At 32.9% G+C, this 13,513-nt stretch overlaps 1 protein-coding gene and 1 long non-coding RNA gene across 2 annotated transcripts in view; both read left to right on the forward strand.

Moving 5' to 3' along the window:
• The window catches only part of LOC111059285 (filamin-C), a 102,558-nt gene extending 93,246 nt beyond the window's left edge, over positions 1-9,312 (forward strand). The window contains 4 exon segments of the mRNA XM_039440354.1: positions 1,854-1,953; positions 5,514-5,696; positions 7,484-7,665; positions 8,815-9,312. Of these exon segments, the coding sequence (XP_039296288.1) occupies positions 1,854-1,953; positions 5,514-5,696; positions 7,484-7,665; positions 8,815-8,889 (540 nt within the window). The 3' untranslated portion in view covers positions 8,890-9,312.
• Positions 9,313-9,380: 68 nt separating this feature from the next.
• LOC120354025 lies at positions 9,381-13,472 on the forward strand. Its single transcript, XR_005572781.1, has 2 exons — positions 9,381-9,756; positions 9,957-13,472. It is a non-coding gene; the product is annotated as an uncharacterized LOC120354025 (long non-coding RNA).
• The last annotated feature ends 41 nt before the right edge of the window (positions 13,473-13,513 follow it).

Genomic DNA, 13,513 nt, shown 5'->3' on the forward strand with positions numbered 1-13,513 from the left:
CTCGCCGGTCGATCATCAATCGCTCTGCTGGAGTGACGTTCGGTTGCGGAGCAGAGCGAAAGTCTGTACGCACCTTAAGATTTACGACAAACTGTATCTAAATCCCTCATCAATAGCATAATCTATGAAACATAGCTATTTTTTTGTGTAGTTGAGAAGTTGATATTGTGGTAATTGTCTATATTGAATAAGAAGACTAAGAAATTGTCAAAAACCACAGATTTATTGATCGTTAGAAAGACCGGTTTCGGTTGTTACACCATTGTCAATCTCTGATAAACCCTAAGTATCAATAAATTTGTGGTTTTTGACAATTTCTTATTATATTTATTTAATTTAAAACATAGCTATTCTTCACTCTATTTTATGGTTAAAGAGTAGGACGTTGATGTTTTCAATACGACTATAGTGAGGTCCACGTTATAATGGCAGTTGTTGTTTAGAAATAGTATTACTATTCTTGTCTATCATACAACAAAGCGGATAGCGCTATCTCTTTCTCGCTTTCCTCTGTTGCTAGATCGTCTTTTAACAATGTAGAATTTATGAATAATTTACAAAATATTTTATCTTAATTATGAAAATTATTGAATCTAATGTTATGGGTCATGTGTTTTCTTTTTCAATCGCTTACATATTTATTAAAAACATCAAGTAGAACTATGGCTAGAACAATTGGCTTTTCCACAGTTTATATACAATGTTGTATTTACCATATTTTCGTCACACTTATTGGCTGTCAAAAAATAAAACAAAATAGTTGAATGTTATGGAATCTATTATGATGAGAATTCCATCATTTTTCTACACATATATATGAGAACTTCATTATTTTTGTCAATGGAACAAAATTTATTACAATATCATGACATATTTTAAAAGTTTTTTGGTAATCTTTTGGAGATTCAGCTTCCAGGTTACGGTACGTACCTTTCATTTCACCCGCTATTATCTACGATTCACTATTTTCAAGTTCCAAAACTATATTGGGAATATAGAAAAAAACATTAAAGAAATTATATCGAAGTTAATAATCACGAAAATGTGCTTTAATAAGTAAAGGCAAGCGATTTTACTTATAATCGCCTATTGTAAAATTCAAATATTTGGAATATTCATGTCGGCGGCAGGAACAAAAATCCAATGGCCATACTGTGGGTAATATACTTACTGTGGTATCAGCTACCGTCTATAGAAGGCATTGACAAGACAGAGGATCGGCAACGTTGTTCTCCTATCTTTCTCCACTGCCATTATAATGTGGACCTCACTATAACACAGAGCACAGAATATGTAGTGACATGCTTGCATGTTATGTAGTGAATTAAACTGGAAAAAAGTTTGTTTAAATTCACACATTTTATAAGTTTCTTTTTTCAGTTCCATTTGACTCTAATCTCCCTTATGAACATTAACTCATTAAAATTAAGTTTTTCTCATTCTCTATCTTATTAAACCTAAAATAATACAGATTATAATGAATTAGAGACTGCATTTTACTTATTTATTTATCCATTTACAATGAGAATGACACTGATGTAATAACATTGGTAGATAAAATAATAAGGTAGTCCTTGTGCTATTTTTCCCCAAATCTATAGGTGACAAAGTCCAAGATAAGGTTAGAATTTCACGTCTACAATTTTTATTAAATTTTAGTCCAAAATAAACATGGAAATAATATAGTTCAAGTGATGATCGATATGTGATAATTATTGAACGTAATTCCAAATTGCTATCAAAGTCTTGGAGTGGCTGACATCATATAATTTGGGATTCATTCCAATACTATCATTTAAATAAAATAGATAGCCAGTTGAATAATAATTAGGTGTTGTTTTTTTTTATTTTAGGTGGCCTATTGCGAGCTGTACGACCACGGAGACGGCACTTTCACATTGAATGTTAAACCCCAAGAAGCTGGAAGGCATACGTTGACTGTCAAATATGGAGGTATGTTCAGCTAAGCAATAGCCTATTATAAAAATCTGGTGTAGCGCACTCACACAACTTTCCTTGCCGTTATGAAAATTGATCTCCTGACGGCCTGACGCTAGTGTTCCCGAGCATTTCAGGTCTACTATTCAAAGATCTAAGCCAGCTGGTGACAGGACAATAACGCTGGAGACACACGATGTCTGCTATCTCTTCATAGTGAATGATTTAATAGAATCAACAGTTGCCAACAGTTTGCAATTGAAATAATAACATTTTCTCGAATTTCGAGCTTATTTTAAATTCTAGGTAAAAATGTTACTGAACATTAATTGTAGAGATTTTCATGTTCAATCATTTCCGCAAGAATTTTTTTGTTTAAAGTGTATCTGAAGCCTGATAATTGGGATTCTAGAATCAAACTTTGCATAGATGGGGCGGAGCTCCTGAAATTTTTACAGGTATGGGATCTGTGGCAATTGATAGAGCTTATCAATGACTATTTTAGGTATGAATTTGACGAAATCGTTGGAGCCGTTTTTGAGAAAATCGCGAAAAATCCTGTTTTTGACAACATTTTCGCCATTTTAGCCGCCATCTTAAATTACATTTGATCGAAATTGTTCGTGTCGGATCCTTATAGTGTAAGGACCTTGAGTTCCAAATTTCAAGTCATTCCGTTAATTGGGAGATGAGATATCGTGTACACAGACGCACATACACACACACACACACACACACACACACACACACACACACACACACACACACCACACACCACACACACACACACACACACAGCAGACCAATACCCAAAAACCACTTTTTTGGACTCAGGGGACCTTGAAACGTATAGATATTTGGAAATTGGGGTACCTTAATTTTTTTCGGAAAGCAATACTTTCCTTACCTATGGTAATAGGGCAAGGAAAGTAAAAATATTGGTAGAGTCAACAACCTATCACTAAGTTGAAACAAGAAGAAAATAGCACACATAGAAAGAGACTTGATCCTTATTTTTCAATCAATCATAGTAGGCCTAGTTGGTTGATTATTTCAAACGTAGAACAAATGTTACAGTATGGACTCGAATATTTGAAATGAATATTTATTCATTTTGAGATACATATGAGAGCACAAGGATATTATTCCATAATTGCTCTCTTAACACATAATGCAAGTAAATAATTGGAAACGCAATATTTTATAAAATTATTGAAAGAAATAAAGTCTCTCATGAGAATTTATTTATCTGTTTCAATGATGGTTAAATGTTTGATTAGCTCTTATACATTTTGGTAGAGAGTTAGTGGGGAGGATATTTTCAATATTCTTTCCGAAGAATGGACATTGATATGTCCAAAGCTCCGCCAATTTATGTAGATGCATAACAATATAATTATCTATAGTTATTATATTACAAATTACTTTTCATATCATATACAGTTCAATAATTATTTTCTTAGTCTATATTATGTAAATTCATCTATAATTTTGCTGTATTGTAAGCTTTTGTATATAAGTGTATAAGCCAGTATATATTGTAATCTATATAAATAAAGTTCTCAATCAATCAATCAATCAATACATCCACATTAATATCAACATTCATTTCTGCCTGAATCCATCATTGTTGCAACTTCGTTCATGGAACAATCTCTTTATTTATGAACATTTATAGATTATCATCCATCAACAGAATTGTATTATTTGTACAGCTGCTATTAGATTAAAAAATGTATTCCTTATTTTTAGAACTCATGGCTGGAGCTCAAGGCTTCTTTTCCAGTCACGTCAAAAACTATTGTATTTTAATGATAATTTCATTTGTAGTAAAATTTCTTGTATTTGGCAATGAATTCATTCATTTCTGCCTAATATTGTTGTATTTTTCTCTATTTTTCATTGATTTACCAAACCAACAACATAATATAATTCGTGCAAGAACATGAAGCGTCTATTAGCTCCATATTCACTTACAGTGATATTAATTTCTGCCTAAATCCATAATTATTGTTGACACTCAGTTTATGGAACAATCTCTTTATTTTTGATCTATATTGTAATTATATCTAGTTTGTATTGATTTACCACATCAAAAACATATATTCAAGCAAAAATATGAAGCTCTTATACATCCACATACAGCAACATTCATTTCCCCCTAAATCCAGCATTTTTGCAACTCAGTTTATGGAACAATCTCTTCATTTTTATTTATTTATTTATTTATTTATACATTAATAGATACAATCATTCTCAACTATGAATGATTGGGAAAGGAATAACAGGCTTAAAGCCCAAAACTGTTCCTTTCCCAAATTTAGATAGAATTTTTCACAAGAATAATGTTGTATTTTTCTCTATTTTCTATCGATTTACCATACCAATACGGTATTCTATGTGGCTGACATCCATATCTGTTTGCAACTTAGTTTTTAACAATCTCCTTCATTTTCAAGCTATATTTTGTATTAAAATTGATGCTCAATTACAACCTAGAAGGCAGGAGAGACCGAGGATGTTCAAGAAAAAAATTAATGGAGAAGAATTTTTAACAATCTCCTTTATTTTCAAGCAATATTTTGTATTAAAATTGATGCTCAATTACAACCTAGAAGGCAGGAGAGACCAAGGATGTTCAAGGAGAAAATGAATGAAGAATAATTGTGTATTATTTCTCCAATTTCATTTTCATTTCCACACAGAAAACATTAAATATGTAGAAGGCACATTATAAGAAATTTCTGAAACTAACCATTGTATGTAATTGTAAATTGTCTAATATTTCCTGTAATTGATGTAGTAGTTTTGGTTTTTTTTAGGAAATAAACATCCATTCATTTAATAAATAGTTATTTGTGCAACTAGTGCGCAAAGTGACAGTTTGCTGCACCGAAAGAAACGTTTACGCCCGAGCCGTAGGCGAGGGCGGAATGGTTTCTTGAGTGCAGCAGAGGAACTTTGCGCACGTATTTCACATTAAGTTTTTCCTACAGTTACCATTGAATATGAAAAGTGGGTAATTATGGGTAAAATTGCCTGAAATGCATCAAATAACTTAGTAGTGTTTGAATGGCGGGGGGCAGCTGTGTGGTGTGTGCTGTGGTGGCACTGTGCTGTTGCTGTCCTCGTTATAATATTATAATAGTAATAATTAGCGCGTTGTGCTTGGTTGCACCTCTGCTCACTATAGCAGCCACAGCAGTCACTGTTACCAACTTCATTTTGATTTTGCTGCACTGTTGCTCCATATAACCTACTAAGTATTTTGCGTTGCCATGTTGCAAATCTGGAGTGCAGAAAAATTTTTCCCGCACTAGAGCGGAAAAGTGATTCTTTGCGTTCTGTAATCAGTGCAGCAATGGCCACTTTTCAACGTAACTGTAGGAAAAACAATATAAGAATCTTGAAGTACCCTTCATTTTTAAAAACTTTGAAATAGTTCAACAACTAGCTTCGACCCTAACCTAGGTCATTTTCAAGTTGAAATGTTTTTATAAATTTGTTGAAGAGTAGCCCTTGTGAGTGAAGTGTTTTTATTCATTTATTCATTTATTTTCTGTCCTGTGTTTCAGGAGTGGATGTGCCAGGTTCGCCGTTTGTTCTGCGCGTGAGTGGCGCGCCGGACGCGAGCAAAGTGCGCGTGTACGGGCCTGGCATAGAGCATGGAGTGTTGGCCACTTTCCAGAGCCGGTTCATTTGTGACACGAGGGGCGCAGGTGCGGGGCAACTCACTGTCAGGGTCAGGGGACCCAAGGGTATGTATCCATGGATAACATGGATAGCTCCAGTATCCATATCCATCAATCCATTGAGAAACGATAGCATAAGATGAATTATCCCATGGTTTGTGGAATTCATTCAAAGTTTGGAAGTTTTGTATCAAATTGTAGTGTTTTGAATCAAGTCGAGATGATACTGTATCATAATATGTTGATACTGTATCATTTTGTTATGATACTGTATCATTCATGGTGATACTATTGAGAAAAGGTAGCATGAGACGATATCTCATGAATTCATTCAAGGATGGGAGTTTTGTATCAAATTATGGTTGTGTATCAAGTTGAGATGATACTTTATCATATTGTGATTATACTGTATCATGTGTGGTGATACTGTATTATTCGTGTTAGTACTGTATCATGATGATACCACGGAGAAATTATAGCATAATAAGATACGGTGTCCGATAGTTTGTAGAATTCTTTCAAAGTTTGGAAGTTTTGTATCAAATTATGTTGTTGTGTGTCAAGTTGAGATGATACTGTATCATATTATGTTCATACTGTATCATGTGTGGTGATACTGTTTCATTTATGGTGATACTATAGAGAAAAGATAGCATAAGAAGATATGTCATGGTTTGTGGAATACATTCAAAGTTTGGAAGTTATTTATCAAATTATAGTGTTGTGTGTCAGGTTGAGATGGTACTGTATCGTAATGTGTTGATACCCTACTGTCTCATGTGTGGTGATACTGTATCATTTATGGTGATACTGTATCATTTATGGTGATACTGTATCATCTATGGTGATAGCCTACAATAGAGAAAAGATAGTATAAGAAGATATCTCTTGGTTTTAGGAATTCATTCAAAGTTTAGAAGTTTTGTATCAAATTATGGTGTTGTGTATCAAGTTGAGATGATACTGTATCATTTTTTTCTATACTACTGAATCATGTGTGGTAATACAGTATAATTTTTTGCTCTATGTTATTCCTGTCTTGTATGAATTCAAATTGTGACTGTTATTGAAGACAGGAGTAGGCTATAATTCTCCTTCTTCTTCTTCTTCTTCTTCTTCTTCTTCTTCTTCTTCTTCTTCCCCCTTTTCTCACTTCTGTACTTCTTTTCCTGTATTCTTCCTGTTCTTCTCCTTCCACTGTCATCTTATGGCTTCTGCTTCTTCTTCTTCTTCTTCTTCTTCTTCTTCTTCTCCTTCTTCTTCTTCCTTTTCTTCATATATTTCTTCTCCCACTACTCCTTCTACTCCTCTCACTTCTCCTTCTTCTTCTTCTTCTTCTTCTTTTCCTCCTCCACCTATTCCTCCTCCTCCTTCCCCTCCACCTCTCCCTCCTTTAATATTCTTTCCGAAGAATGGACATTGATATGTCCGAAGCTCCGCCAATTTATGTAGATGCATAACAATATAATTATCCATAGTTATTATATTACAAATTACTTTTTCATATCATATACTTTCAATAATTATTTTCTTAGTCTATATTATGTAAATTCATCTATAATTTTGCTGTATTGTAAGCTATTGTATATAAGTGTATATTTATATTGTAATCTACATAAATAAAGTACTCAATCAATCAATCAATCAACCTATTCCTCCTCCTTCCCCTCCTCCTCTCCCTCCTTCTCATTCTTTTCCTTCTTGTCTCCATCTTCTACTCAGCTCTATGCACTCTTGTCTATTCTATAAATTAATTTATTGCTCTATGTAGTACTGTAAGATTAGAATTTTGACTGATGATATTTGGTTTGATTTATTGATTGATAATTTTTTATTCGTTTTCTCCTTTTCAGGTGCATTCAGAGTGGAGATGCAGCGTGAAAGCCAGAAGGACCGAACGATTCTGTGCAAATACGACCCGACAGAGCCGGGTGACTACAGGGTCGAGGTCAAGTGGGCTGGCGAATTTGTGCCCGGCTCCCCATTTGTTGTCATGATATTTGACACACAGGAGGAACTTTCCAGGTTCCTACAGGTATGTTATCAACTTAAGATAAGGTAATCCTATTTCTTCTCTCCTCACTGGCTTTCTTGCTATACTTCTACAGTTTCTCCCTCTCACACTCCCTTGTTGATTGTATCTGCTTCTCTTATTCGTTGTTGTACTTCATGATCGCTACTGTATTTTTATTCTTCATTGATTGATACAATAAGTACATCATCAAAAAAGATAGGGAGAGAAAAAAAAAGGTAGCCTTATGCTATTTAGATAAGGTTACACATAGTCCCAAATAGGTTAAGTCTTGTAGTTGTTCACTTCACAACATTTTGACTTCTTAATTACCGTATCTTCACAATGTAGATTTTTAAATTTAGATGCTTCAAAACCAAACATAGAAGAAAATTTTCACATCACTATCCCGTCTAAATTCTTCCTTTCAATCCTGTTTCAACCTCATGATATTATCATGAATAGCCTACATGTTAGTAGCCTATTATCGCCATGTCTTACCTTTTCTTCCTCCTATCTTCTACAGACTGATTTCAGGATCTCCTATATATGTATGGGGATCTTGCTATGATGTTCTGATCAGCGGAAATGAACTGGGATATACGGTCACCTATCCAATGGGAATTCTGAGAAAGAAAGAAAATCTTGTATAAATTTGGCTTGTCAACTACAGTCAATCAATCGTCGAATTCTCAAGCTCTTGTTTTATCATTCCTCTCTTCTATTATAGAATTTTTCCAAGAGTTACAATTAATAATTATTATTATTATTAAACGAAAATCCAAATTAAATGCTGTAAATCACCCCGAAGACTTCTGCTACTGCAAATATTGACAACAGGGTAAACAGCTACCTAGATGTTTACCTTGTTGTCAATATTTGCAGTAGCAGAAGTCTTCGGGGTGATTCACAGCATTTAATTTGGATTTTCGTTGAATGATAATTATTAATTCATCAGCATTTGAATAAATGCAATATAGCCTATCAGTAATTTCCATCAGTTACAGTGAATATGTGACTAATTTTTAAGTTTTATGAAAAACTTCCATGCAGTCTTTCTTGAAGTATACCATTCTGTAACAATATTCGAATACATTTCAACACAAATTTACAAGTATAAGAATATTTTGATTTATAACTGGTTATAAACTTATTTATAATGTTTTTTTGTAGGGAAGCCAATCACCAGGCTCTGACCTGTATGGTAGCGTGGCATATTCGACAGGATATGCCCACATCACTCCATAGGAACCACAAAATAGCTGCTGCTGCTCATGAATATATCTATATACACACTAACAGTCAGCAGCCACAATATTGTGTATTATGACGTCACAAATCACAGAGATATATATATATATGACGTCACTAATGTCTTATCATAAGGTCATTGTGTATTATGAAGTCACAAATTCCAGATTTATATGACGTCACTAATGTATTATTGTAAGGTCATTGAGTATTATGACGTCACAAATTCCGGATTTGTATGACGTCACTAATGTATTATTATAAGGTAATTGTGTATTATGAAGTCACAAATTCCTGATTTGTATGACGTCACTAATGTTCAAATATAATGTCATTGTGTATTATCATAGAGAATCAATAGCATAAGTAGATATCCCATGGTATAGGACATTTATGTGGCAACTCTTACTGTTATCTCAAGCCCATAGTTCATGTAATTCTTTCCCGTGAAGCTGTGTGACACTGGTAGTCTCTCATATTGTGCCGTTCATACACTCTCATCCCAACAAAACAGTAAAATTCGACATTAATCAACAGTAATCGGCTTGAGATAACAGTAAAATTTGCGACATAAACGCCCTATACCATACTTACGCTATTGTTTTTCTATGGTATTATGAAGTCACAAATTCCAGATTTATATGACGTCACTAATGTTTTATTATAAGGTCATTGTGTATTATGAAGTCACAAACTCCAGATTTATATGACGTCACTAATGTATCATTATAAGATCATTGTGTTTATGAAGTCACAAATTCCAGATTTATATGATGTCGAATGTCTTATCATAAGGTCATTGAGTATGACGTCACAAATTCCAGATTTCAGATTTATATGACGTCACTAATGTCTTATTATAAGGTAATCATTGTGTATTATGAAGTCACAAATTCCAGATTTATATGACGTCACTAATGTATTATTATAAGGTAATTGTGTATTATGAAGTCACAAATTCCGGATTTATGTGTCGTCGATTGTCTTATCATAATGTCATTGAGTATGACGTCACAAATTCCAGATTTCAGATTTATATGACGTCACTAATGTATTATTATGAGGTCTGTTGCTCAAGATATCATATAACTTGTCACAAATAATATAATTGGTCGATTGAATGAAACCTAGAATCTAGTGTCTAGCAGCTAGTCATTGGCTCTATAGTGAAGTCCACGTTATAATGGCAGTGTTTGATTGGCAATGGTATTGCTATCCTTGTCTATCATTCAACAAAGCGGTTAGCGCTATCTCTTTCTCGCTTTTAACGTGGACCTCACTATAGCTTTACAAATAAGATGATACAGCTGTCTCAAATAGCCTACTAGTATTTGCTTGAAAATTACTTATGCCCGATTGAACAAAAAACGGTTAAATTTTAACCGAGATTAATTTCACGAGTACCAATCAGATAAGCCGTCTTTACTAAAAAGCTTTCTTTGATTGGTTGTCGTGAAATTAATTATTCACGATAAAAATTTAACCGGCTTTTCTGCAACCGGCACTTAGAATTGCAATTGCTAGCTTTTATTGAATCGACCTATTATTGGTTTCATTGAGTTTCTATTGATGACGTCTTCGAATTGTTATTGATAATTCCATCAATCACCTCATAAAAAAATCATTTTTCATCTCACCAATGAGGTGATATAGATTGAGCTCTATCATTTTGTATACGTATATTGTCAGGTAATTGATCTGAATTTGCTATTAATACATCATATATTATATTATTTAAAGTTTCACTTTAAACTCTTGGAGGCCCTGTTGCACAAAAGACCGTTAAATTTTAATCATGCTGATTAAATTCCAAGAGAACGAGTCATAGAAGGTTTTTGTGAGAAGAAGGCTTCTCTGATTGGTTATCGTGGCATTTAATCGGGATTAGAACTTAACAGTGTTTTGTGCAACCGGCAAGTGACTGCATTTTTTAAAAATATATCATCAAGAATCCCCATGCTGGAAGCTTGGAGTGAATATCACTTAATGGTATTCATTACAACTATTTATCATGAATATAAATGATGTATAAAAGGAGTTCCAAACAACGAATTAGAATAAATAAAAATACGAACATATTCTCCTATCTATTGGTTTCAATATAATTCCAATATTTGATGTTCAATATTGTATTATATTCATTAACCTTCCGGTAGTCGCGCCCTAATCAATATCACGAGCAGTCGCGTGTTGTATTTTGTACAACATCCAATTTCCCAAGTGTTATGTACTCTGTTTACTGTCAAAACTTACTGTATTAATTAATTGTATAATTACTTTTTCCATCTTCTTAGATTATTTTACGCCTATGAACATTTGAATGATTACCATTTCATAGCCCAATAATGTACACCAAGCAAAGCCATCAATTCTGTGTTGTTGGTTCGTTTACAGTCCCCGTATACAGTCTTTCCCTATCTTATGCAATGCACTGTGGCGACTAAATGGCACCTAAAGACTGAACCATTGCTCGGTTGATACTGCAACTCAGTGGAGTGATAGGGGAAAGTTTTGGAATGCATAGGTGACTCATTCACTGACACCACCCCATTCAATAGGTTTGTGCAGCAAAAACTGACACTGTTGTACTTTTTACAACAGGGCGACTGCCGGAAGGTTAATTTAAAACATTCCATGTGTCATTCCTTGAAAGATCTTTTCGATATTTCATTCTCTTTCATTTTTACATTCCAATTGCATAATTCCATCCATTTTTGTTGGCTAATACCATAGCCACCTCTAAGGCCAGCCGCAAAGTAGACCCACGCTAATCCACGAAAAGCAACCCACGCCGTGGGATGTTTTGTAAACCCTTGCTATAGAATTATTCATAATCAATCAGCTGACAAGTGGATTATTCATTACATGTGTTACACAGATGTGTGGAGAAGCTTAGCACGGTATATTATGACCCACGGTATATAGAAGAATAATATAAATACGGTGGGTATCACCTACATATTATAGGTATCCTATCACTTACTTCATTCCTTGTTCTATTTTATACATTCCAAATGTGTACTTTTCAAACATTCCATTTTTCATTTCAGCCTATACATCATGACATGCATTATATTTCATTTGACACATGAAGGATTTAATGTGTTATTTTAAACATTCCATGTTCTATTGTATACATGACTTGCATCATCCAATTATTGATGTGCAAATTTACACAAGAACAAACGTCCATGGAAATTATCATGTGGGCTAAAATATAAATGAATTTTAGAGTATCTATAGGTGCGTACAGATTTACGCGCCGCGAACATGAGCAATTCACCTTTAATCAGCTGATGCCAAGCTTTTTATATCTGTATCTTACCGTTTCTGTAGAAATACAGATATAGTCAGCTGATTAAAAGTGAATTGCTCATGTTCGCGGCACCTTAAGACTTGCATCATCCCAATATTAATGTGAAAATTGTCACAAGAACAAACGTCCAAGAAAATTATCATATAGGCCTAGCTCAAATATGAATGAATTTTAGAGTATTTGGTAAGGTGAAAAACATATATGAACATTTTGATGGTATGAATATTTTTGTTATATCAATGAACAAAGGTTTTCATTCTGTTTTTATCTAGGGACGAACAAATTTCATACTTTTGTACAGCATTTTCTATTGAATAATCTATTTCTTAGAATTTTTTACAAGTTTTGGACTTTTTAGAGGGTGTATTAAGCTCTTATTTTTGTGCCAAATAACTTAGTAGGTATTGTATAATGATTAATTATTTATATTATAAAATATCATGGATGCAACGTTGAAGTATATAAAGAAATTTGATCAAAGTTGAAAGAACGTAGATAATATGAATTTATTTATTTAAAGATAAATTTATGATGTGCTAAAAGTAAATATTGTGAAAATTGTTAATAATAAAATCTTGGAGATCATGTCATATCTTTTAAAAATACATTTACAATATAAACATCTATTCCAACTATCTATTCATCTATTATTAAATTTTTGTAAAAATTATTAGTAATAGAATCTTGTAGATCATGTCCCATCTTTCAAAACATATTTGCAATAAAATAGTCTATTTCAACACCTATTAATGATATCAATTTTTATTCAAATTTAGTAAATTAACACCAATAATAATTTGTTGAAAATGTTTTGGAATTGGATTTTATCTGAATTATATTTTAATAAAATTACAGCCTAAACATGATCTCCAAGATTTGATCACTTATTAATGAATCTCAAAGGTTTATACTTTCTAAGGAAAGTTAACTTAAATGATCGATCTGTATTATCATCTCTGTTATTCCACTTAATAATATTTATATTGAATTTTATATCAAGGAAAGTTAACTTGAATGACCGTTCTGTATTATAATCTCTGTTATTCCACTAAATATTTATATTGAATTTGATAAAAAAATTTTGTCAAATGAAAGAAAAATTGAATCAAGATTTATCAATTCATACGTACAAATTTTAATGGTATCCAGTATTGCTAATTAATTAGGATTAACAATGTTGTAGTTAAATGAAAAATATGTATATTTATTTTATATTATGAATATATTATTAAACACTGTTTACAAAATAAATTAATTTTACTCATTGGGTTGTATTATTGGTTTACCATCATCACTCTTCTACCA

This window comes from Nilaparvata lugens, chromosome 13, assembly GCF_014356525.2.
Source record: "Nilaparvata lugens isolate BPH chromosome 13, ASM1435652v1, whole genome shotgun sequence".
NCBI lineage: Eukaryota > Metazoa > Arthropoda > Insecta > Hemiptera > Delphacidae > Nilaparvata > Nilaparvata lugens.